Source organism: Dendrobates tinctorius, unplaced genomic scaffold (assembly GCF_039654945.1).
Source record: "Dendrobates tinctorius isolate UK_male_01 unplaced genomic scaffold, ASM3965494v1 ptg000097l, whole genome shotgun sequence".
In the NCBI taxonomy this organism is placed as follows: Eukaryota; Metazoa; Chordata; class Amphibia; order Anura; family Dendrobatidae; genus Dendrobates; species Dendrobates tinctorius.
Genome location: NW_027361765.1, coordinates 23,937,972 through 23,962,228, shown reverse-complemented (window position 1 = coordinate 23,962,228; position 24,257 = coordinate 23,937,972). Strand labels below are relative to the sequence as shown.

At 43.7% G+C, this 24,257-nt stretch overlaps 1 protein-coding gene across 1 annotated transcript in view; it reads right to left on the bottom strand.

Annotated features, from left to right (window-relative positions):
• The window catches only part of ADAM10 (ADAM metallopeptidase domain 10), a 211,913-nt gene that overhangs the window by 141,209 nt on the left and 46,447 nt on the right, over positions 1-24,257 (bottom strand). The window contains exon 2 of the mRNA XM_073586969.1: positions 6,240-6,390. Within this exon, the coding sequence (XP_073443070.1) occupies positions 6,240-6,390 (151 nt within the window). The remainder of the gene's footprint in view (positions 1-6,239; positions 6,391-24,257) is intronic.

Genomic DNA, 24,257 nt, shown 5'->3' with positions numbered 1-24,257 from the left:
ATGGTCCCCTCACCTCCCCTATCCTGGTATGCATGGTCCCCTCATCCCCCAATCCTGGTATGCATGGTCCCCTCATCCCCCAATCCTGGTAAGCATGGTCCCCTCACCTCCCCTATCCTGGTATGCCTGGTCCTCTCACCTCCCCTATCCTGGTATGCCTGGTCCTCTCACCTCCCCTATCCTGGTATGCCTGGTCCTCTCACCTCCCCTATCCTGGTATGCCTGGTCCTCTCACCTCCCCTATCCTGGTATGCCTGGTCCTCTCACCTCCCCTATCCTGGTATGCATGGTCCCCTCACCTCTCCTATCCTGGTATGCATGGTCCCCTCACTCCTATTAAAACTACACATATAAAATAAAAAAAAATAAATAAAAATTATACTCACTCTTCTTTCCTGTGCTCCAGCGCTGTCACCACGTTCTGCTGGAGGCCGGGGGAGGAGTCTGGCACCAGAGTACACGCATGCCCATAGCGCTGTCCGGCGCCATATTGCTGAAGACACACTGCAAGTGTGTCTTCAGTAAAATGGCGCCGGATCGCAGTATGCGCGATTCCGGCCGCATTCCCGCCCCGGTCTCCGGCCGAAGAGAAGCGCCGCGGCAACGCTCCTCCCGGTCAGGTAAGTATGGCGCCGGACATAGCGGTATGCAGTGTGTATGCGTACCGCCCTCTCCGACGCCATACACACTCCTCACCGCGCTGCCTCATTCTGTCTGGAGCCAGACTGCTCAAGCGCAGCCTACAAAGGCTTCCGACAGAGTGACGCTTAGGTGTGTGTGTATATACACTCACTGGCCACTTTATTAGGTACACCTGTCCAACTGTGTGTTAAGACTTAATTTCTAATCAGCCAATCACATGGCGGCAACTCAGTGCATTTAGGCATGTAGACATGGTCAAGACAATCTCCTGCAGTTCAAACCGAGCATCAGTATGGGGAAGAAAGGTGATTTGAGTGCCTTTGAACGTGGCATGATTGTTGGTGCCAGAAGGGCTGGTCTGAGAATTTCAGAAACTGCTGATCTACTGGGATTTTCACGCACAAACATCTCTAGGGTTTACAGAGAATGGTCCGAAAAAGAAAAAAAATCCAGTGAGCGGCAGTTCTGTGGCCGGAAATGCCATGTTGATGCCAGAGGTCAGAGGAGAATGGGCAGACTGGTTCGAGCTGATAGAAAGGCAACAGTGACTCAAATTGCCACCCGTTACAACCAAGGTGGCCAGAAGAGCATCTCTGAACGCACAGTGCGTCGAACTTTGAGGCAGATGGGCTACAGCAGCAGAAGACCACACTGGGTACCACTCCTCTCAGCTAAGAACAGAAAACTGAGGCTACAATTTGCACAAGCTCATCGAAATTGGACAGTAGAAGATTGGAAAAACGTTGCCTGGTCTGATGAGTCTCGATTTCTGCTGCGACATTCGGATGGTAGGGTCAGAATTTGGCGTAAACAACATGAAAGCATGGATCCATCCTGCCTTGTATCAACGGTTCAGGCTGGTGGTGGTGGTGTCATGGTGTGGGGAATTTTTTCTGGGCACTCTTTGGGCCCCTTGGTACCAATTGAGCATCGTTGCAACGCCACAGCCTACCTGAGTATTGTTGCTGACCATGTCCATCCCTTTATGACCACAATGTACCCAACATCTGATGGCTACTTTCAGCAGGATAATGCGCCATGTCCTAAAGCTCGAATCATCTCAGATTGGTTTCTTGAACATGACAATGAGTTTACTGTACTCAAATGGCCTCCTCAGTCACCAGATCTCAATCCAATAGAGCATCTTTGGGATGTGGTGGAACGGGAGATTCGCATCAGGGATGTGCAGCCGACAAATCTGCGCCAACTGTGTGATGCCATCATGTCAATATGGTCCAAAATCTCTGAGGAATGCTTCCAGCACCTTGTTGAATCTCTGCCACGAAGAATTGAGGCAGTTCTGAAGGCAAAAGGGGGTCCAACCCCTTACTAGCATGGTGTACCTAATAAAGTGGCCAGTGAGTGTGTGTATATATATATATATATATATATATATATATACACACTAACACACACACACACACACACACACACAGTGCCTACAAGTAGTATTCAACCCCCTGCAGATTTAACAGGTTTACACATTCGGAATTAACTTGGCATTGTGACATTTGGACTGTAGATCAGCCTGGAAGTGTGAAATGCACTGCAGCAAAAAAGAATGTTATTTCTTTGTTTAATTTTTTTTTAAATTGTGAAAAGTTTATTCAGAGGGTCATTTATTATTCAACCCCTCAAACCACCAGAATTCTGTTTGGTTCCCCTAAAATATTAAGAAGTATTTCAGGCACAAAGAACAATGAGCTTCACATGTTTGGATTAATTATCTCTTTTTCCAGCCTTTTCTGACTATTTAAGACCCTCCCCAAACTTGTGAACAGCACTCATACATGGTCAACATGGGAAAGACAAAGGAGCATTCCAAGGCCATCAGAGACAAGATCGTGGAGGGTCACAAGGCTGGCAAGGGGTACAAAACCCTTTCCAAGGAGTTGGGCCTACCTGTCTCCACTGTTGGGAGCATCATCCGGAAGTGGAAGGCTTATGGAACTACTTACTGTTAGCCTTCCACGGCCTGGACAGCCTTTGAAAGTTTCCTCCCGTGCCGAGGCCAGGCTTGTCCGAAGAGTCAAGGCTAACCCAAGGACAACAAGGAAGGAGCTCCGGGAAGATCTCATGGCAGTGGGGACATTGGTTTCAGTCAATACCATGAGTAACGCACTCCACCGCAATGGTCTCCGTTCCAGACGAGCCCGTAAGGTACCTTTACTTTCAAAGCGTCATGTCAAGGCTCGTCTACAGTTTGCTCATGATCACTTGGAGGACTCTGAGACAGACTGGTTCAAGGTTCTCTGGTCTGATGAGACCAAGATCGAGATCTTTGATGCCAACCACACACGTGACGTTTGGAGACTGGATGGCACTGCATACGACCCCAAGAATACCATCCCTACAGTCAAGCATGGTGGTGGCAGCATCATGCTGTGGGGCTGTTTCTCAGCCAAGGGGCCTGGCCATCTGGTCCGCATCCATGGGAAGATGGATAGCACGGCCTACCTGGAGATTTTGGCCAAGAACCTCTGCTCCTCCATCAAGGATCTTAAGATGGGTCGTCATTTCATCTTCCAACAAGACAACGACCCAAAGCACACAGCCAACAAAACCAAGGCCTGGTTCAAGAGGCAAAAAAATCACAAGGTGTTGGAGTGGCCTAGTCAGTCTCCTGACCTTAACCCAATTGAAAACTTGTGGACGGAGCTCAAGATTAAAGTCCACATGAGACACCCAAAGAACCTAGATAACTTGGAGAAGATCTGCATGGAGGAGTGGGCCAAGATAACTCCAGAGACCTGTGCCGGCCTGATCAGGTCTTATAAAAGACGATTATTAGCTGTAATTGCAAACAAGGGTTATTCCACAAAATATTAAACCTAGGGGTTGAATAATAATTGACCCACACGTGTATGTTTAAAATTTATTATAATTTAACTGAGCAACATAACTTTTTGGTTTGTAAGATTTATGCATCTGTTAATAAATCCTGCTCTTGTGTGAAGTTTGAAGGCTCTAACTTATTTGCATCTTATCAAACCTGCTAAATCTGCAGGGGGTTGAATACTACTTGTAGGCACTGTATATATAATATATATATATATATATATATATATATATATATATATATATATATACATATACACACATACACACACACATACACACACCTGTTTTAAAGGGAATCTGTTGGCAGGTTTTGCAATACAATCTGACAGGCAGGAACAGAGACCCTGATTGCAGAGGTGTATCACTTAATTTACTGGGTGCAGCGGTTATGAGAGAATCACAGTTTCCTATGCTGCAGATTGAGAAGAGGTCAGTTGTCGATCTACGTGTAACCATGTCCACACCTCAGCTTTCAGGGTACAATATATAGTGACAGAGCCGCTAATCAGTGTTGGGGGACTGGCTGGATCAAGAGGCATGAGGCAGCTTCTCCTGTAGTGAGAATTTTCTGCTGATAAATGTTCATATGTTTAATCTTAGTTTTTTTGTTTTATTTTGTTTTTCACGGCTTCGAAAGACGTAAAAAGATGTAAAAAGAAGACCAATCTTCAAGTGGCAAAAGAAAAAACAAAACACTTCAGGAAAAACACAGCCAGCATTTTCCTGAAGAGTCTCCGGCGCTACATGTTTGCCAGGGACATTACAGCATTTCTCCAAACAAATAAGTGGTAAACAGGGCTGTACAGGCAGAGCTAGTTTTGGGCTGGTTTGGAACATTTCTGCCCACTCCAGTTTTAAAATGAAAATCATATCTGTAAATGTTGTATAATTAACATTCATAACAGATTTTCTCATTTATTATAAAGGACTTTCGGCTATTTATGAAGGAGTTGGAACAAGCAGAGGAGTTGGATATTTTGCTTACAGACCGGCATTCGCTAGTAGTAGGGAAATGCTCACAGCATAGGGCACTTACTAGAACATTCGGTAGCCTTGTTACTACTGGTGGCACCTCAGTGACTGATTTTTGGCAGTTTTATGCCCATACACAGTATCTATAACAGGGTGGAGGAATCTGTATAAAATAAACCAACGCCGACTCATAAAATATATAATACATTGGGTACAGTAGTACAATGCAGGATGTGCTGTAAATGTCTTCATAAGAATTTGGGAAAGTTCTGAAATGTCCTATAAATGTCTGTTCTGTTCCTGATCCAAGGATCTGGGCTTTTAGGTGTGATGAATCTGTGCTGCACTTTATGGACATGATCAGTAGTGACCAGTGCTGTGGGGGAGCAGTGGAGGTAAATCTGTGCTGCACTTTATGTACATGCTCAGTAGTGACCAGTGCTGTGGGGCCATAATGGAGATGAATCTGTGCTGCACTTTATGTACATGCTCAGTAGTGACCAGTGCTGTGGGGTCATAATGGAGATGAATCTGTGCTGCACTTTATGTACATGCTCAGTAGTGACCAGTGCTGTGGGGTCGTAGTGGAGATGAATCTGTGCTGCACTTTATGTACATGCTCAGTAGTGACCAGTGCTGTGGGGCCATAATGGAGATGAATCTGTGCTGCACTTTATGTACATGCTCAGTAGTGACCAGTGCTGTGGGGCCATAATGGAGATGAATCTGTGCTGCACTTTATGTACATGCTCAGTAGTGACCAGTGCTGTGGGGTCATAGCTGAGTTGAATCTGTGTTGCACTTTATGTACATGCTCAGTAGTGACCAGTGCTGTGGGGTCATAGCTGAGTAGAATCTGTGCTGCACTTTATGTACATGCTCAGTAGTGACCAGTGCTGTGGAGTCATAGCTGAGTAGAATCTGTGTTGCACTTTATGTACATGCTCAGTAGTGACCAGTGCTGTGGGGTCATAGCTGAGATGAATCTGTGCTGCACTTTATGTACATGCTCAGTAGTGACCAGTGCTGTGGAGTCATAGCTGAGTAGAATCTGTGCTGCACTTTATGTACATGCTCAGTAGTGACCAGTGCTGTGGAGACATAGCTGAGTAGAATCTGTGTTGCACTTTATGTACATGCTCAGTAATGACCAGTGCTGTGGGGGAGTAGTGGAGATGAATCTGTGCTGCACTTTATGTACACCCTCAGTAGTGACCAGTGCTGTGGAGACATAGCGGAGATGAATCTGTGCTGCACTTTATGTACATACTCAGTAGTGACCAGTGCTGTAGGGTCGGAGTCAGGGAAATTGAGGATTTGGAGGTTTGGCTTACCGACTCCACAGCCCTAATTTATGAACTTCTGTGACATTGTTAAAGGGAATTTGTCTACTTTTGTGCTACCTCATCTGAGAGCAGCTTGATGAATGTAAAAGAGACCTGGAATCACTTAGTGTACTGGGTGCAGCTGTTCTGTTACAGTTTTTAGATTTAGCAATGCAGCAGAGCGGAGAAAGCTAACCCCACTCATGCCAGGCTCTGTATGTACATGGCCTATAAACAGTGAGCTGCTTATCATAGGAGTCATGTGGTTCTCATTACATAGCAAAAACCTGTTCAGATTCCTTTTAATGAATAAAAGGCACTTTAAAATAATTTTTAAAAAATGCAGTGTCATATTTTATCCTTCAAGAGCAAGTTTTCTTACTTATTGCCAGTGTGTGAAAATTGTCCATTTTTAAAAAAAAAAAAAAAAAAATCTGCTAACTGAAAGCAGGCTCTTACCTTCCATGGGCATGAAAATCCAAGTTGACAAACTGATCCTCATGGGATACTGCTCTCTTGGCACGTTGGTGTTTTTGGTTTAAGGAGTCCATGTCAAAAGACAATCCTTCATAATGTCTAATATAATTATTCAACTTGTTTCCATACTGACCTGCAAATGAACAAAACAAAACACATTTTACTAGTATGTACAATACAATAGTTAAGCAGTCAGGCACTAAGACTTTATCAATTTGGATGTGATAACAATTTACACGAGTGGCGTCATCACCAGCTCCAGTAAATCTAGCGCATGCGCACCGCTCATTCCGACAGTCACTGCGTCTCTGAAGACAGGTGTACGCTTCCCAGATTCAGAGACGTGCACTGAGCATGTCCAGAAGCCATCTTCTAAACTAAAATGTCCCCATGTAGTATATATGCTGCATATTTTATGCAGAAAATCTGCTGCATTGAACAGTTCATACAAACTGGATGTGATTTTGTAAAAACTCATGCCCATTAGTACTGTTAAAAGTTTGTGAACTTCTTGTGTGTCATTTCACTGTTGCGTTTTTAAAGGGAATCCGTCAATAGGTTTTTGCTACCCCATCTCAGAGCAGCATGTTGTGGGGGGCAGAGATCATGAATTCGGTGAAGTATCACATAGGGTGTGTGCACACGACGTCTTTTTCTGGCAGGTAGCCTCCAAAAGCAAGAAAGCGCTTAAGGGTATGTTCCCATGGTCCGTAACAGACAGCGCTTTGGACGCAGAACATGTCCACTCTGTCCATAGAGCTGCCAGCTTTTGAACGCAGGTGAATCCCACGTGTTCATTGAACCGTGCGGAATCACTGCGTCCAATACATTGCATGGGTGACTTTATTTTGCGGAGATTGAGCATGACCGCAATATAAATAGAATGCTGCGGTCTGGAAAGACGCACCGCATGTGCGTCTACGCAGGGAAGCCGGAGGGCATCCCTGCATTCATAGTGGACATGGGATTTCATGAAATCCCCTCCCCTCCACTGTGCTGTAACATCTGGCCGCTGCGGGTTGGACATTGCAGATCTCCCTGATCTCCTCACTAGCCAACAACCTCAAGAAACTTTGACACCTTTCACTCCCTCCTCAGGCCAAAAGCACAAGACCCTACCACAGATATTTTTGTGGATGACCTGGCCTCCTACTTTATAGAGAAAATAGATAGTAAATACAGCAAAAAATGCCAATATTAATCAGAAAATGACAATTAGTTCTCACCAAAATATGTATATATATAGCAGCAAGTGAGATAAAATATAACTTAATACGTAACTTAAAAGATACCAAAACTACAGTGTCACCAAATAGTAATTAAAATTAGATGCCCATACAATGGGTGATCCCCAAGGGATAATTGAAAGCAGACAGCAGATAGCATTGAGAGCAGGAGGATGTATGTCTCTTAGCTTTAGCACTGTGGCACTTTTGAACAAGTTAGTCCCCTGAAGAGTTACTTGGATGAAACGCGTTGGGACGCTCCTTTAAGGGAAAGTGTAGGGCTTGTGCAATCTAGGGCTAGTTGTGGACTGCCCTTGTAAGGGCAGGAGTCTGGGGATCAGGTAATGGTCAGCTTATGAGGGATTTGACAGGGTATTGTCCTCCCATTGCTGCCTTCCTATATGCATGTAGAGTATCCCTGGAGACTCCTGACCGTCTGCAAAATATTGGTGAGATTGTTCCTGTTTTTTATTCTCATCTATTGGTGGCTATGAACTTTTTGGTTTAGGCAATATATAAACATACAAGTGCAATTGGCTATGGCATTTTGCTGCTATTTTTTATGCTGTATCCAATATACATAGATTGCTGTTTGGATGTTTATACTAGCTGCATTCTATATTCCTGTTTGATGTTTTCGGGTGTTTTCAATTATCCCTTGGGGATCACCCATTGTATGGGCATCTAATTTTAATTACTATTTGGTGACACAGTAGTTTTGGTATCTTAAGTTACGTATTAAAAGTTATATTTTATCTCACTTGCTGCTATATAGAAAATAGATAGTATCCGTCAGGAGGTCCACTCCCAGCCACAAAGTGCTGTGACTCCCATCCCTCCATGCATTTCCCCTGGCTCGCTTTCCACATTTGATTCCATCACAGAAGAAGTCTCCAGACTCCTCTCTTCTTCGCGTCCGACTGCATGTACTGCTGACCCCGTTCCCTCGTGTCTCCTCCGGTCTCTCTCTCCAGTCACAACTCACCTAACCACAATTTTTAATCTCTATCTCGCCTCGGGCTTTTTACCCATCCTCCTTCAAACACTATTGTTACTCCATTACTAAAGAAACCCGCTCTCGACCCATACTGCACAAACTACAGACCGGTCTCCAATCTCCCCTTGATCTCTAAGCTTTTGGAGCGCCTAGTCTACTCCTGCCTTACCCGTTACCTCTCCACTCACTCCCTCCTAGACCTTTCACAGTCCGGCTTCCGCCCACTACATTCAACAGAAACTGCACTCAAAGTGACCAACGACCTTCTGACAGCAAAATGTAACGGTGACCACTCTCTGTTCATTCTTCTCGACCTTTCTGCAGCTTTCGACACTGCTGACAACCATCTCCTCCTCTCTAGGCTCCAGTCACTAGGCATTAAGGACACTGCTCTCTCGTGGTTCTCTTCCTAACTTTCTGACCGCTCCTTCAGTGTTTTGTTCACTGGATCCACATCTCCTCTTTCTCTCACTGTCGGGGTACCTCAGGGCTCAGTCCTTGGCCCCCCTTCTCTTCTCTCTCTGCATGGCCCCAATTGAACAGACCATCGGCAGATTTGGCTTTAAGTACCATCTTTATGCTGACGACACACATATACATGTCATTCCCCGACATTACCCCCGCGGTACTACAGAACGCCAGTGACTGACTGTCCGCAGTCTCCAACATCATGTCCGCTCCATATTTGAAACTTAACCTCTCAAAAACTGAACTTCTTCTGCTCCCGCCGTCTACTAGCCTCCCTAGGTGTGACATTTCCCTCTCCGTGGGTGGCACCATAATAACATCCCGGCAGCAGGTGCGCTGTCTAGGTGTTATGTTTGGCACCAATCTCTCCTTCATATCCCATATACAATCTCTTGCCCGCTCTTGCCGCTTGCACCTAGAGAACGTCTCCAGAATCCACCCTTCTCTCACCATGGAAACAACAAAAATACTCACTGTCACATTGATCCACTCCCACCTGGACTACTGCAATGCTCTATTGATTGGCCTCCCCGTTACTTGACTTTCCCCTCTCCAGTCCATACTTAATGCAGCAGCAAGGGTTATCCATCTGGTTAATTGGTACTCGGACATGTCAACTCTTCACCAATCGTTACACTAGCTGCCCATTCATTATAGGATCCAATTCAAAGTACAGGCTCTCCACAGTGCGGCACCCCCATAAATATCCTCCCTCATTTCTGTCTATTGGACTAACTGATCGCTGCGCTCCGCAAAAGACTTTCGACTAACCTCTGCACTAATACGCACCTCCCACTCCCGACTCCAAGACTTCTCCTGCGCTGCGCCAATCCTCTGAAATGCTCTACCCCAAGAAATTAGGGCTATCCACAATTTGCACAGTTTTAGGCGCTTCCTCAAAACGCATTTGTTCAGAGCAGCCTATCACGTTCACTAATCAGTCACTTTGTGTGCGTAGCCCATTCACTATCTCCATCTGTCCCTCACTCCCTCAAGATGGCTGGACCATCAATTTAAATACATCATTGTAAATACACACCTGTACCTTGCATCTCCCCCACCACATTGTAGATTGTAAGCTCTCACGAGCAGGGTCGTCTTATTTTGCTTTAATTATTGTATTGTTAATGTTGTTACTTATGACTTGTGTTTTGAAACTGTTACACTGTAAAGCGCTGCGGAATATGTTGGCGCTATATAAAGAAAGATTATTATGAAACCCACAGTGTGGAATTGGAGAGGGAAGTTTGGCTCACACTTTTCACAGTGCCTTTCATTGTGACCACATTCTGGACACTAAGAAAGGGGACAAATGGCAGCAAACAAAACGGGGCTCAACGTGTAATGACTATACCACTGTTCCAACTACAGTCTTCAAGACCCACCAACAGGTCATTTTTTCAGAATTTCCTTAGTATTGCCCAGGTGATGGAATTATTGCCAATGCAGGTACTGCACTCATCACCTGTGCAATACTAAGGAAATCCTGAAAACATGACCTGTTGGTGTGCTCTTGGGGACTGGAATTGGAACACAGTGCGCTATAGGATAAGAATGTTACATTTTGCGACTGCAGTTGAGGGTCACGCACAGAACAGAAAGCAATTTGCGTGTTTTTTTATTGCAATAAAAAAAAATTGGGGGGAAAATTTAACTTTTCTTCAGACCAATAAGTTATGATATACAGTGTTGTAGAGGATACTGGAAACTAGAGGAAAAAAGAAAAACTACCGTGAAATCCAAAAAGAGCCCAAACTAAAGCCAAAGGTTTCAAAAATTCCCCAAACCAGTAAAAATGTTGTTACAGCCATGGTATTAACCTCGTGGTTAGAGAAGACCATTTGGCTGCTAAGGTAAATCATGTCATTTATACACTTACTGCTGGGGCTTTTATTCTTTTTAGACTGTAACTTGCTGTTCCAAGAGATCTACATGTACAGACTGACTGACCCTGACCTCATCTTTTGTACACTATTAAGACACCTAATGAGCGTGTGCACAGGTCATTGTGAAGGGAGGATGAGCAGGGTCAGGTGAGACAACTATGGCGATTGGTGGATCCTGCCTTATCACGTGAATATAGAGATGTTACCTGATATGAAAAGTAGTAAAAAAAGAAGAAAAAAAAAAAACATTAAAACAGTTATTTAAACGTCGGGTAATTTTCTGACTACACATTCCCTTTAAATCATGTCAATTTTTAGGTCACCAAGATGCCATCTAGCTACCACAAATCAAGCAATTAAAAACCTCCACTCCTTTAACATTCCAGTCCTTGGTTCAAACTACTAAAGAAGCAATTGTCCTCAAGGAAGGACATCTGTTGTTTTTTCCTTATCTTCTTGTAGCTACTTGTTCCTTTGAGAACATCCCCGTAAATGGATTCTAATGTCCTCTAATCTTTTGTCCCTCCGGTCTGATGCGGCTCTGTGTATTCATTTATCTTTCATGGATGACAGCTTTCCTTCATCTGAATTCTGTGCTCTTTTTTTTCCAGGAAAGGTTCGGCACCTCATAAATAACTAACTTTGGGTTTTAAACATTGGACTAGCTGATATTACTGAGCCAAAATATCGCTTGCATTCACATACGGAAAAGCCATCAACTGCCTTTATATTTACAGAGCGGGGAGGAGTTTTCCCCCCAACGTGTACCGGGAGTACATTGGGGGGAAAGAAAGATCTTGCAGATATAATACCATCACCAATCCTTTCGTTACGGGCGAGATAAGCGGCCATGGTAGGAGTGGGGCTGCAGGCCTCTCCGAATACACAGGAGCGCTTGGGAAAGCCGAGCATTGCTGTGCATATGGGTTCAGGAGTGATAGAAGTCAAAATTTTTAGGTTTAGATCATGCCCCTCTTCCCATTTCTCAGAGTTTAAATTCTCCAGGAATTTATAACAGGCAACGTAAAATAAAAATAAAAAAAGTTATCTTACAGAAGTGCAATGAATACATTTTCTATGTTCAGATTTCATAAGGCAACTTTATTAGGCTTGTGAATTCTCAGGTGTAGGAAAAGGTAACCAACATCAAAACTGGATTCCAAAAACCATTTATAAAAATAACTTAAATGATTGAAGGCAAGATGTGAAAAAGCCACTAAATATCATCTTAAAATCCTCAGTGAAAACTAGAACAATACAGGCACAGTAGGTGAGGAGATGTAAGCAACAAAAAATAAAAAGGATTTCTCGTGAATAGTAATGGTGACATAACAAAATGCACAAGTACTCGAGATCGATCTGCATGTAATACCACTGCTGAAAAATGAGCCATATGCAAAGTATGTAGGTAAGTAGCCTTAGGAATATACACTGGTCAAAAAAATAACACTTAACACAATGTAACTCCAAATTAATCACACTTCTGTGACATCAACCTGTCCAGTTATGAAGCAACACAGATTGTGGATCAATTTCTTCTGCTGTTGTGCAAATGGTAGAAATGATAGGCAATTAGCAAGACAACGCCTATATAGGAGTGATTCTGCAGGGGGTGACCACAGACCATGTATCTGTTTTCATCTTTTTTGGCTGTTTTGGTCATTTATGCATTTTGCCATTGCCTTCACCCCTAGAGATACTGTACAGTAGCATGAGGTGGTATCTACTGTATAACCCACATAAGTTGCCCAAGTAGTGCAGCTTATCCAGGATGGCACATCAATGTGAGCTGTAGCAAGAAGGCTACCTGTCAGCACAGGAGCATGGAGCTGGAGAAGTGAAGTGGAGGAGGCAGTAGGAGGGCTACAACCCAGCAGCAGGACCGCTACCTCCTCCTTTGTGCAAGGACGAACAGGATGAGCAGTGACAGAACCCTACAAAATGACCTCCTGCAGGCCACTAACATTCATATGTCTGCGCAAACTGTCAGAAACAGACTCCATGAGGGTGGTATGAGTACCCAAAGTCCACAAGTGAGTGTTGAGCTAACAGTCCAACCCTGTGCAGGGCGATTGGCATTTGCCAGAGATCACCAATATTAGCAGATTCGACATTGGCTCCCTGTGCTCTTAACAGGTGAGAGCAGGTTCACACTCAGCACATGTGACAGACACGACAGTCTGGAGATGCCGTGGAGAACCTACTGCCGCCTGCAACATTCCCCCGCCTGAGCAATTTGGCAGTGGGTTGGTAATGGTGTGAGGAGGCATTTCTTTGGAGGGCTGCACAGCCCTCCATGTGCTAGCCAGAGGTATCCTGACTGCCATAAGGTACCGGGATCAGATCCTCAGACCAATTCTGAGACCATATGTAGGTGCACAGGGCCCTGGTATCCTTCTGATGCATAACAATGCTAGGCCTCACATGGCTTTAGTGTGTCAGAAGTTCCTGAATGATGAAGGCATTGATGTTATCGACTGGCCTGGCCGTTCCCAAATCAGATTCAGTCGAGCACATCTGGGACATCATGTCCCATTCCATCCACCAACGCCACATTGCACCACAGAGTGTCCAGGAGTTCACTGATGCTTTATTCCAGGTTGGGAGGAGATCCCGCAGAACATCTGCCACCTCATCAGGAGAATGCCCAGGAGTTGTAGGGAGGTCACACAGGCACGTGGACGTCACACACACTACTTAGTATCAATTCCTTATCTTCAGACATTTCCACTGGAGGATCATCCTGTAATTTGATTTTCCCTTTTGATTTTGAGCATCATTTCAAATCCAGACCTCCATGGCAGGGCTGTGGAGTCGGAGTCGGAGTCGTGGAGTCGGTGCTCATTTTGGTGGAGTCGGAGTCGGAGTTGGAGTCGGTATAAAATGGACCGACTCCTAAAATATATAATAAATTGGGTACAGTAATTCAATGCAGGATGTGCTGAATATTTTTTCATAGGAGTTTGGGAAAGTTATGAAATGTCCTATAAATGGCTGTTATATTCCTGATCTAAGGCTACATTCACACACAGCGTTTTTCCTGTGTTTTTTGAGGATACGTTTTTCAGCTGCAAAAGCTGATCATCTTTTTAAAAAACTGCATCACCTGAAAGGTTTTTGAGCTCATAGATAATGTTTTCAATAGCAAAAGCAGATTAGAAATCTGCTCTATCTATCCATTTATCCATATCGTATCTGTACCAAAAAGAATGAAAACCGGGTAGTACACCAATATATATTCTGTTCTATATAAATATCTTGATTATTGGATCATAAAAATGATTAAATGTCTGAGGTTCACATTGTACTACAATAAATTTTTAACTTAAATATAAGCAATATGTGTGGGAGTCGGAGTCGTGGAGTCGGAGTTGGAGTCGGTGTAAGGGAAATTGAGGAGTCGGAGTCGCAGGTTTGGCTTACCGACTCCACAGCCCTGCTCCATGGGATGTTAACTTTGATTTACATTGATCATTTTTAGGTTTTATTGCTCTCAACGCACTATGTAATGAATGTTTTGCAACTGGAATATTTAATTCATTGATATCTAGGATGTAGGTGTACCCTTTATTTTTTGATCAGAGTAAAATAGATAATTGTAGGTGGGACCACAAACTATCAAACTGTGTAATCTCAAGTATTAGTACAAAATGTGCAATTGCTATTGTGAAATCCAATAAATAAAAGAAAAAAAATGTAAATGAGGCTTTATTCAGATCATGTTTGTTGTATATGATGCCAGGTTTGCTTTACAGTGGGATGTGAAGAGTGACCGATGTAGAGGTATGGCATTAGACACCATAGACAACCATGGTTAAAAAATAAAAGGTAAAAAGGATGCTATTTTGGCATATATCGTGCTACTGTAAGTCTACGGAAGTGTTTAGGCTGCATGTCAGGAGCTTTCTAGCTTCAAACCCAAAGGCTATGTGCACACGTAGTTTTTTGGGTGTGCGGATTTTGGAGAAAAAAACGCAGGTAAATCCGCAGGATAAAAGTCCTGCGGTTTATCTGCGGTTTTGCCCTGCGGTTTTACATCTCATAATGGATGAGGTGTAAAACTGCAGCGTTTCTGCACCAAACAATTGACATGCTGCGGATTGTAAACCGCAAGGAAAAATCCACAGCATGTGCATAGCGTTTTTTAATTTCCATAGGAAATAAAGGTACTGTACAACGCAGAACCGCAGCAGAATCCGCACCTTGTGCACATACCCTAAGCCTAAATCACAAACTTGATAAGAACAGGGCTTTCCATATTAGCGATCAGTAATAACCAAGCCTAGTAACCATCTTGCCATTTCCAAATATCATAACGAGCAAATTTACTTTGAGGAGCTTGAAGTTCCTGGGTGACGCCATGGTGCTAGTCTCATGTGGGACAGATCTTTGCAGAAGCATCCAGCATCACGGGCTAAGTCCAATTGCAACTTCTGCATCATTCCATTCCACTAATAGTGCCCCTGGAAACACCAAAATGTATACACCATGCCACTGCTTTACATTGTATGTACTTGCAGAAGCTGGAAGCCATGCTGAGCACATTCAGCATGAGTCAAGGTCTACAACTTAGAATTCTCACCCGATGGGTCTGATTCACCTCTGATGGGTAAATAACGTACAGTATTGTTTTCTGCTGAGCAGTACTACACCTACTTCAGTGAATCAGCAAAAGGAAGAACTGGAGCAAAGGTCTCAGCTTTTCCATTGAAATACAATAAGGCGGATTTTTCATTCTTATCTTAAAAACTGCATGATGAATCAAGTGATAACTATCCTAGTTTAGACTGATCAACCCTGACCCTCTTATTAACATGTGCAGTCAGTTCAGCCAAATGTGCAGGCCTTGCCAACAAAGCCATTAATAAAATGGTAGGGGTCTGATACCTCTGAAGAAAATCCATCCAGTTCATAACTAGACAGCAGGTCCAGTCCACTGAGCCTCATATATGCTGACACTTCAGTTTCTGGAGAGATCATTCTTCAGTAGTCATCTAGTTATCACAGGCAAGAGTACAATGAAAGGCAAGACCTATATATAGATAACACAGAACCCACCATTCACAATAGGTGATACTACAGCTCACCTCCTCTCCCCTCCCCGCACAATGACCTCTGCATAGATCAAAGAGCATGCACTGTATAAAAACAAAACACTCCAATAGAGGACAACAACTATGGGACTACAACATCTTATGGTCCACATTGCTGCTGTAAAGCATCTCTCTAAATGCTGCTGAAAGAAGCAAAGGCGAGATTGCTGCCCTCGTCATAAAGTCCCAAAAATATATACCAATACGAGGAAAAGATACTATTTTTAAAGCGCCACTCCAGGGTTGGTTTTTGTACTGCAGCACTGTAAGGCTGAGTTCACACGTGGCGTTTTTTTCGCTTTTCCGCGGCGGTTTTAACTGCGCGATTTTGCCGCGAAAAATAAGCATCCCATGCATTCCTATGGGATTCCGCAATGCTGTGCTAATGCTGCGGTTTTTTCCGCGGCGGAATCGCTTCGCGGTAAAAACCGCAGCATGCTCATTAATTTGCGGAATCGCGGCGATCCCGCACCCATAGGAATGCATTGTTCCGCTTACTTCCCGCATGTGGCTGTGCACACCATGCGGAAAGTAAGCAGAACATTTGCGGATGGTACCCACGGTCCGGAGGAGAGGAGACTGTCCTCCGGGCTTTGGGTACCATATCCCTGTAAAAAATAGAATTTAAAAATAAAAAATATTGTTATTCTCACCCTCCGACGTCCCGCGCAGTCTTCCCGCTTCTCTTCACGCTTTCGTTCCCAGGAATCCTTTGCGAAAATGCCCGCGATGGCGTCCGATCTCGCGGGATCGCGAAGTCTCGCGGTCATCGCGAATTACCGCGAGACGTCTCGATCCCGCGAGAACTGACGTCATCGCGGGCATTTTCGCAAAGGATTACTGGGAACGCCTGCGCGGGACGTTGGAAGGTAAGAATAACACCGTTTTTTATTTATTTTTTTTTACATCCTATCTTTTACTACTGATGCTGCATAGGCGGCCTCAGTAGTAAAAAGTTGGTCACACTTGTCAAACACTATGTTTGACGAGTGTGACCAACCTGTCAATCAGTTCTCCAAGTGATGCTACAGATCGCTTGGAAAACGCTAGCATTTTGCAAGCTAAATACGCTTGCAAAATGCTAGTTTTTCCGCGGGAAAATCGCGGGAATTTAAAATGCGATTTTCCCGCGGACTGGAATTCCGGAAGTCTCGCGGTATTTTCCGAGAGAGTTCCGGTACGTGCGCACTTAGCCTAATGGTGCCTCTAATGTAAGTTCACTGCCCCTTGTATTATACTTTCCACCCTCTGTATTCAGATCTTCCCGCTGCAGCTCCAGTCTTGATGCCCCATTTTGTGTCTTCACCTTCTGACTGCAATTCAGAAGTAAATGGTCACACGCTCTACATGCAAGTCTACGAGGGCCAGAACAGGGCTTTCATAGACCTGCATTGAGAAGGGACCACCTCCAGCTTGTTCCATCAGCTCAAAAACTGCTTGAGACCGACTGAAGCCACGTGGATAAAAGAGGACGATGGCGGCTGGTAAATACAAAACTATATAAAACCAGGGGCAGGGATCCTAGATTACTAGCACCACTCCAGCGGTGAAACAAGAAAAATTCCGGAGTGGAGCTTTAATGTTTTTTGTATTTGATTGCTTTTAATTAGTAAACCCTTCCACTTAATAAGACACTTTTTTTTTTTAACATTACCTCATCATTCACAAAGCTTTAAAGGTTTTTTCCCCATCTCCAAGATCCTATCCCAATATATAGTAGGTGTACATCAGCAAATACCTCCAATTAGAAATGCAGTACAGTTTTTCTTGTGTCTCTTTCCTCATGTGCAGGCATTGCAGGACCTTAGGTATCCATGGTTACAACCATCGATATAGTGACAGTTAGCTAGGTGCTAGTGGTTGTAATCGTGGACACCTAAGGTCCTGCAATTCCTGCATGTGAAGCAAGAGACAGTGAATCAGAAAAAACTACACTACATTTCTAATTGGAGGTATTTGCTAATATTATTATTAATACACCACCTACTACATATCGAGAAAAGATCTTGGAGACAGGAATACCTCTTTAAGTGAAGATAGCCCAAACTCATACGGTTGAAGGTATGAAATAGATCAGGTTGGTCAGAGACTATCGTACTTAGAAAACAAAGCTAAAGTGCTATGCTTGCATATTATTTATGCAAATCCTCTGTAAAAGTGTGTGAAAATGAAGAAACTGAATGCTGGAGCTGCCTGGGAAATTACTTTGATAAAGTGATGAGCCAAGGAGATAAATTGAAATTTGTGCCATTTCTCCTGTGCCTAAAACAGACTTCTTCCCGTTCACAGGGTAATGACAATAATGCCTGCTGCCAATCAAGTCTGGAGAGCCAAATTGTCATATTTTATCAGCATTGGGAGCCGGTCGGTGGGAAAACGCACTTTCAAGAAGGCTGTTAGATACTCCTCATAAATGAAACCCATCACATTATGATAAATGAGACTTCCTTACCAGGCGTACTTTAAATATACACAAGTATAGACGGGAGAGACCCTGTGGGAGGCTCACTTCACTCAATGCAACGCTAACTATTTTTAAGCACCACATTAAAATACTAAATCACACGAAATTACGGAAATGCTGTTGCTTAAAATTCATTACTTACAAATGGAAAGTTTGTTTTCCAGACGTTCCATTTATTTTACACATTTTACTTCACTGAAGGGGAGATAAATAGGAAACACTAAAGGCAGGTATGGTACCTACAGAGCAGAAATCTAGAACGAGACTCATCAATACTGTCCGAGGAGCCACTATATTAATAGGCCTCATTTATTTCTCACACCTATCCATTTAAAGTCTATGGGGATGTTCACATGTCAGTATTTTTGCGGTACACGTGTCCTCTAAAAAAATAAGGAAAAATTCCAGAGACAAGTCTTTAACTAGAGTCATGGATGAACCGTAACCATGGGTCCTTGTACAGTGTGCAATGTATGTGCTGTCCATGATATACCGTACTTTACAATGTATAGAAGCTTTGTAGTTTATTTAGCCACATGTGAAAATCACTGATGAAACAGACTTTTGTACGTTTTTACCATCACACTTTTTTTTTTTTACATGAATGAGGCCTAACAAAGAACAACTGTACAATTGCCATCACATATAAAGTTATGTGGAACTTAAACTTGGGACACAATGCATTGTAGTTGCTGCTCCATTCAAGCTCCTACTCACTGCAGTTATTTGGTGAGGAGGAAAGGGCGATCCATACCTCAATTTTAGCAATCAAGCACCTATCACCCATTTATTAAATAGGTGGGCCATGTTACTTGTAGACATGAGTGAATATTTCAATATTTGGTTCGGCTCACGATTGCCGAATATGCAATATTCGCCGAATATACCCAAACATACTGCGCAAAAGCCGGTGCTTCCCACGCTGAAACACCAGTGTTATGTTAGGCGATTGTTTTCCAAACATATTCGCTCATCTCTAGTTTTTTTAAAGGCAAATCCCTTTGTTACATTTGGGCATTTTAGGACTTTTTTTTTTAAGTCACAAAAGCAAACAGGCACAAAAAGTTCCAAAAATTCACTGCACAAGTGTGTGTAAAATATTCTGTATACACATAGCCCAAGGAGGAGTCTCCCAACACAACTTCTCATAGGATCACTATTAAAGGAGAGTGCTCATGTTTAAAGTTATACTCTATCCAATGAATAGGTGATAACGTTGATTGGTGGGGGTCTGACCACCGCCGTATCCCTTGGTGATTCCAAGACCGGGGCTCGGGTCTTTTCATTCATTCTTAAAAGGAGCACCGGAGATTGCAGAGAGCAGTGCTCGGCTGATCGACATTCCTATTAGAATGGAGAGGCAGTACGCATGGGTGACCTGCGCACATTCAGCCAAGGCTCTTCAGAGACCAGATTCTTAGAGTAGGTGTGTATACACCACAGCAGTCGGACCCCCGGCCATTGGATAGGGGATATAGTAGCACTCCATGTAGCAAGTAGTGGTGCTCGTGGAAGCTGAATCCAGAGTAAGGAAACCTGGTAACGCACTCACCTGTTGGACAACTGTCCCTCTAATTCAATGTAAAACTCATATAGACGTCTCAGCCCATCCCAGGCCTTTTTCAATAGTCATTGAAATGACAAGATGTTGACAGTCATGACTAGTGAAAAAGGCCTGGGATGGGCTGAGACGTCTAGGTGGATCTGTGCATTGAAGTAGAGGGGCAGTTATCCAACACGTGAGTGCCGGGACCTTGCTTCCTTTAGGCTGTGTGCCCACGTAAGCGTTTTTGAAGCGTTTGTCCCGGTCAAAACGCTTCAAAAATGCATACAAGAAGCATCCCATTCATTTTAAATGAATTCCGCTTCCGCACATTGATGCTTTTTTTCCCGCGCAAAAAGCGCAGCATGCTCATTAATTTTGTGAAGTCCGCGTTTTTAGCCATTTTCTATGAGTCAGAAGACGCGCGGGAAAAAAACGCATCAAAAATGCGCGTTTTTCCCGCAAAAACCGAGCGGAAATAAAACGTGCGTTTTTTGGGAAGGAGTCCGGTTTTGAAGCAGAAAGTTTCTCCATACGTGGGCTCATAGCCTTACACTGGATAGGGGAGAACTTGCAAACTTGAGAACACCCTTGTTAGTAAAGCAAGTGTTTAACCCTACTCAGCAATGCAAACAAATAGAGAAACAAAAGCAAATATAGTTGGATACATTTACACATTTTGCTCTGTTCTAAAGATGACTGTTGGCAAATTCCTTTTCCCTCCTCTGTAAACATTTCCAGAGAAAGGGCACAGCTGAGAACATGATTCCCCCTTCCCCGCTGGGAATACACCGTAATCGGCAGAACTGTAGTATCAAACAAACATTCGCTTTGCGCGTCAACTGTAACTTTGCTAAAAGGCAACATTTTCCTGAAACAATCGGTGCAGAACAGTTTCTACAACTATTAGAAGACATGACATCATAGTATAACGCCTCAAGATCAAATAGAACTGACATCTTCTACATGTTTTGTCAGACAGCAGCTACGGTAACAAAAGAAACAGCAGGGAAGCTTTCTTTTAAGTGTCCCAGGAAGTTAAAAATGTCCAAAATTAACAAAATCTACATCACCAAAACGGCATGAAGATTATGGAACAATTCACATTTGGTTATTCACATTAGTCATTCTCTCTCTTTACAAGGGACTTAAAAAACGGCAAGAATAATAGTGTTTTGTTTTGTTATTTTTTTACACTCACTTCAGTATGTGTTTAAAATTGCCGACCTGTGACCGTTGAATGACCGCCAATTGACAGGCCGACTGTAGTTTCATGCCCACAGAACAATCGTTAATATTTAAAAAAAATTATTTCACCCAATGAGTGAGTTTTGCTCAATTGTCAGGTAACTGGCAGCTGGTGTAAAAACGCTATCAGGAACAGGAAATACCCATTCCTGATAGTCAGGGATTTTATACCAGCTGCCACTTCCCGACAATCGTCCAGTTGAAAAGCGCCATAGTCACACTCTGCTTTTAAACACAAAAAAATTTTTCGACATACTACAGTAGTTTAGATTAGTGTCTAAAACACAAATTCTTAAGTCGCCTTTCCTTACAGAGCTCTATGGCACATATCCGCTGTATCTCTAAAATATGGGCAACTTTTTTCCCCATTGAGGATTAATGGAGGTTCCGAAAAGCCCATGGACACTGCTGTCAGTCGATGCAGACCATCAGTACAGAGCTCAGCCCACGGACACTGCTGTCAGTCGATGCAGACCATCAGCACGGAGCTCTGCCCACGGACACTGCCGTCAGTCGATGCAGACCATCAGCACGGAGCTCTGCCCACGGACACTGCCGTCATTCGATGCAGACCATCAGTACGGAGCTCAGCCCACGGACACTGCCGTCATTCGATGCAGACCATCAGTACGGAGCTCAGCCCACGGACACTGCCGTCATTCGATGCAGACCATCAGTACAGAGCTCAGCCCACGGACACTGCCGTCATTCGATGCAGACCATCAGTACAGAGCTCAGCCCACGGACACTGCCGTCATTCGATGCAGACCATCAGTACGGAGCTCAGCCCACGGACACTGCCGTCATTCGATGCAGACCATCAGTACAGAGCTCCGCCCACGGACACTGCCGTCATTCGATGCAGACCATCAGTACAGAGCTCAGGCCACGGACACTGCCGTCATTCGATGCAGACCATCAGTACAGAGCTCAGGCCATAGACGCACTGCTGTCATGCGATGCAGACCATCAGTACGGAGCTCAGTCCACGGACACACTGCTGTCATTTGAGTCAGACCATCAGTACGGAGCTCAGGCCCTGGACGCTGCAGTCATTCGATGCAGACCAGTACGGAGCTCAGCCCATGGACACACTGCTGTCATTTGAGTCAGGCCATCAGTACGGAGCTCAGGCCATGGACACACTGTTGTCAATCGATGCAGACCATCAGTACGGAGCTCAGCCTCCTCATTCACGATATTTTGAACACATTTCATAAAAGTTGAGAAAACTAAAAGCAGAAATCCTCCACCAACTCCCAAATTACAGAATTTAAGGCAGTTGTCACATATTGTACTTCCATTTCGTCACGTTTGGGTCAGACCTTGAGGGCGTGCTCAGACCGAGAAAATCTGATGTGTGAAAACGGCCGTAAAAGGAGCTTATTTGGAGTTTAAGTATGTAATGAGGCCTCATGGCATACAGGCTCTATTGAGCACCTTAGAAGCAATGCAATAGGGAGGAAATCCGCTGTATAAATGTGCAACAACGGATACGAAATCCAGCAGAAAACGTTACATACACAAATGGGAGAAGGTAAAAAGTACACTTCATCCAAAACAGAGGCCTCCTTGACCATGTGCACAAACACCTCATATTCAGAAGGCATTTTTAATTTTTAGACTTCATGTGTACATTTTGGCTGTTTTCCATTAGTGCTATTTTGCATGCATTTTACTTCTCCCCTTCTTAATAGTGTGGATCCCCACACCATTAATAGAGTTAAGATTTGTTTTATATGGACAACGTATGGATTTTTTATTAATGGACAGAGCCCCGAAGCCCACTCATACACTGAAAGGAAGGTTCAGACTGTGCAGAAGAGATTTTCACCTTTTTATACACGACCTGTTATACCAAGACCCATCATTACACATCCATGATATGGATCCACAACACTGACAAATATGACACAGAATAGAATGCATCAGTACTTCACCGGCAGTCTATAAAGTATTGGAGCAGAGGAGTCTCTATGAACGCAAAAAAAAAAAATTAGTGATATTAATACAGATATAAATACATCCATATTTTAAGCATTCACTATAAACTTCAATAAGCATATTGTACTCTACATGTGGGGGGGGGGGGGGGAAGGGAACTCGGCACATATTACATTTAGAAAAAAGAAATAATGTACAACAATTGGCCACAAATTGTCTTATTAATTTACATGAAACAAAAATTTCAACAGCCCCTCCCTAGAAAAATAACAAAAAATGGGCAAAACTATAGTCAGTACACCCATCTGAAAGAGGCCAAATGCTGAATTAAATATAATTCTTGCCTGGAAGTGAGAGTAAGGTGAGAGGAGACGAAGCATTGCCTTGAGAGAAAGTTCTAACTCATCACTCATGGGCATGCTATTGTTTCACTGGCATTTTTAAAAGCTGCCAGTAAGGCGATTCCTCCCCCCAAACACAGGCCATTAAATCCACTTGATATATGAAGAGGGAAAAAATTACAAGCGCTGCAAAACCTCAGAACAAAAAGGGAATAGCCAGAAACCCTCCCATCAAGCATGGAAGGGGAACCGACACAAAGCCAGGTCTTCTGGATACGTTTCTAATGTTTACCAGAAGATTACTTATAATATGCTTTAGCACGCACGAAAATCAGAGAGAAATAGCAGCCAATGTATTACTGATGCACACAAGGCGCCTCCATAATCCAGAGCGGTGTACATTGATCATCACTTCTAGCCGTTCTGCTCTCTATTGGGGCTCAATATCTCACTTCACCAGTGCAAGAACTAAAAACAGATTTAGCAATAGGTCATTATTTGCTTCACATGTTCCTGTTAAGCCCCCTATACAGATAAGATGAAAGTGGAGGAAAAGTGAGATTACACTGATGTAATAGTAACCACAGATATTTTGGTTCTTAGGGCGAGAAGTCTCCACTAGAGGTGTCAGGCGGTGGCTTTCTCCTCTCCTGCAGATAGCTCACGTGCATGGCCAGTGTTGGCACACATTAGATAACTGTTGGTAGGCTGACTGACCATTTCATGGGTATGGTGGCGATTCAACGCTCCCATAACAGAATTCAGGGAAAGGAAAGTTTGGAAATGTTGG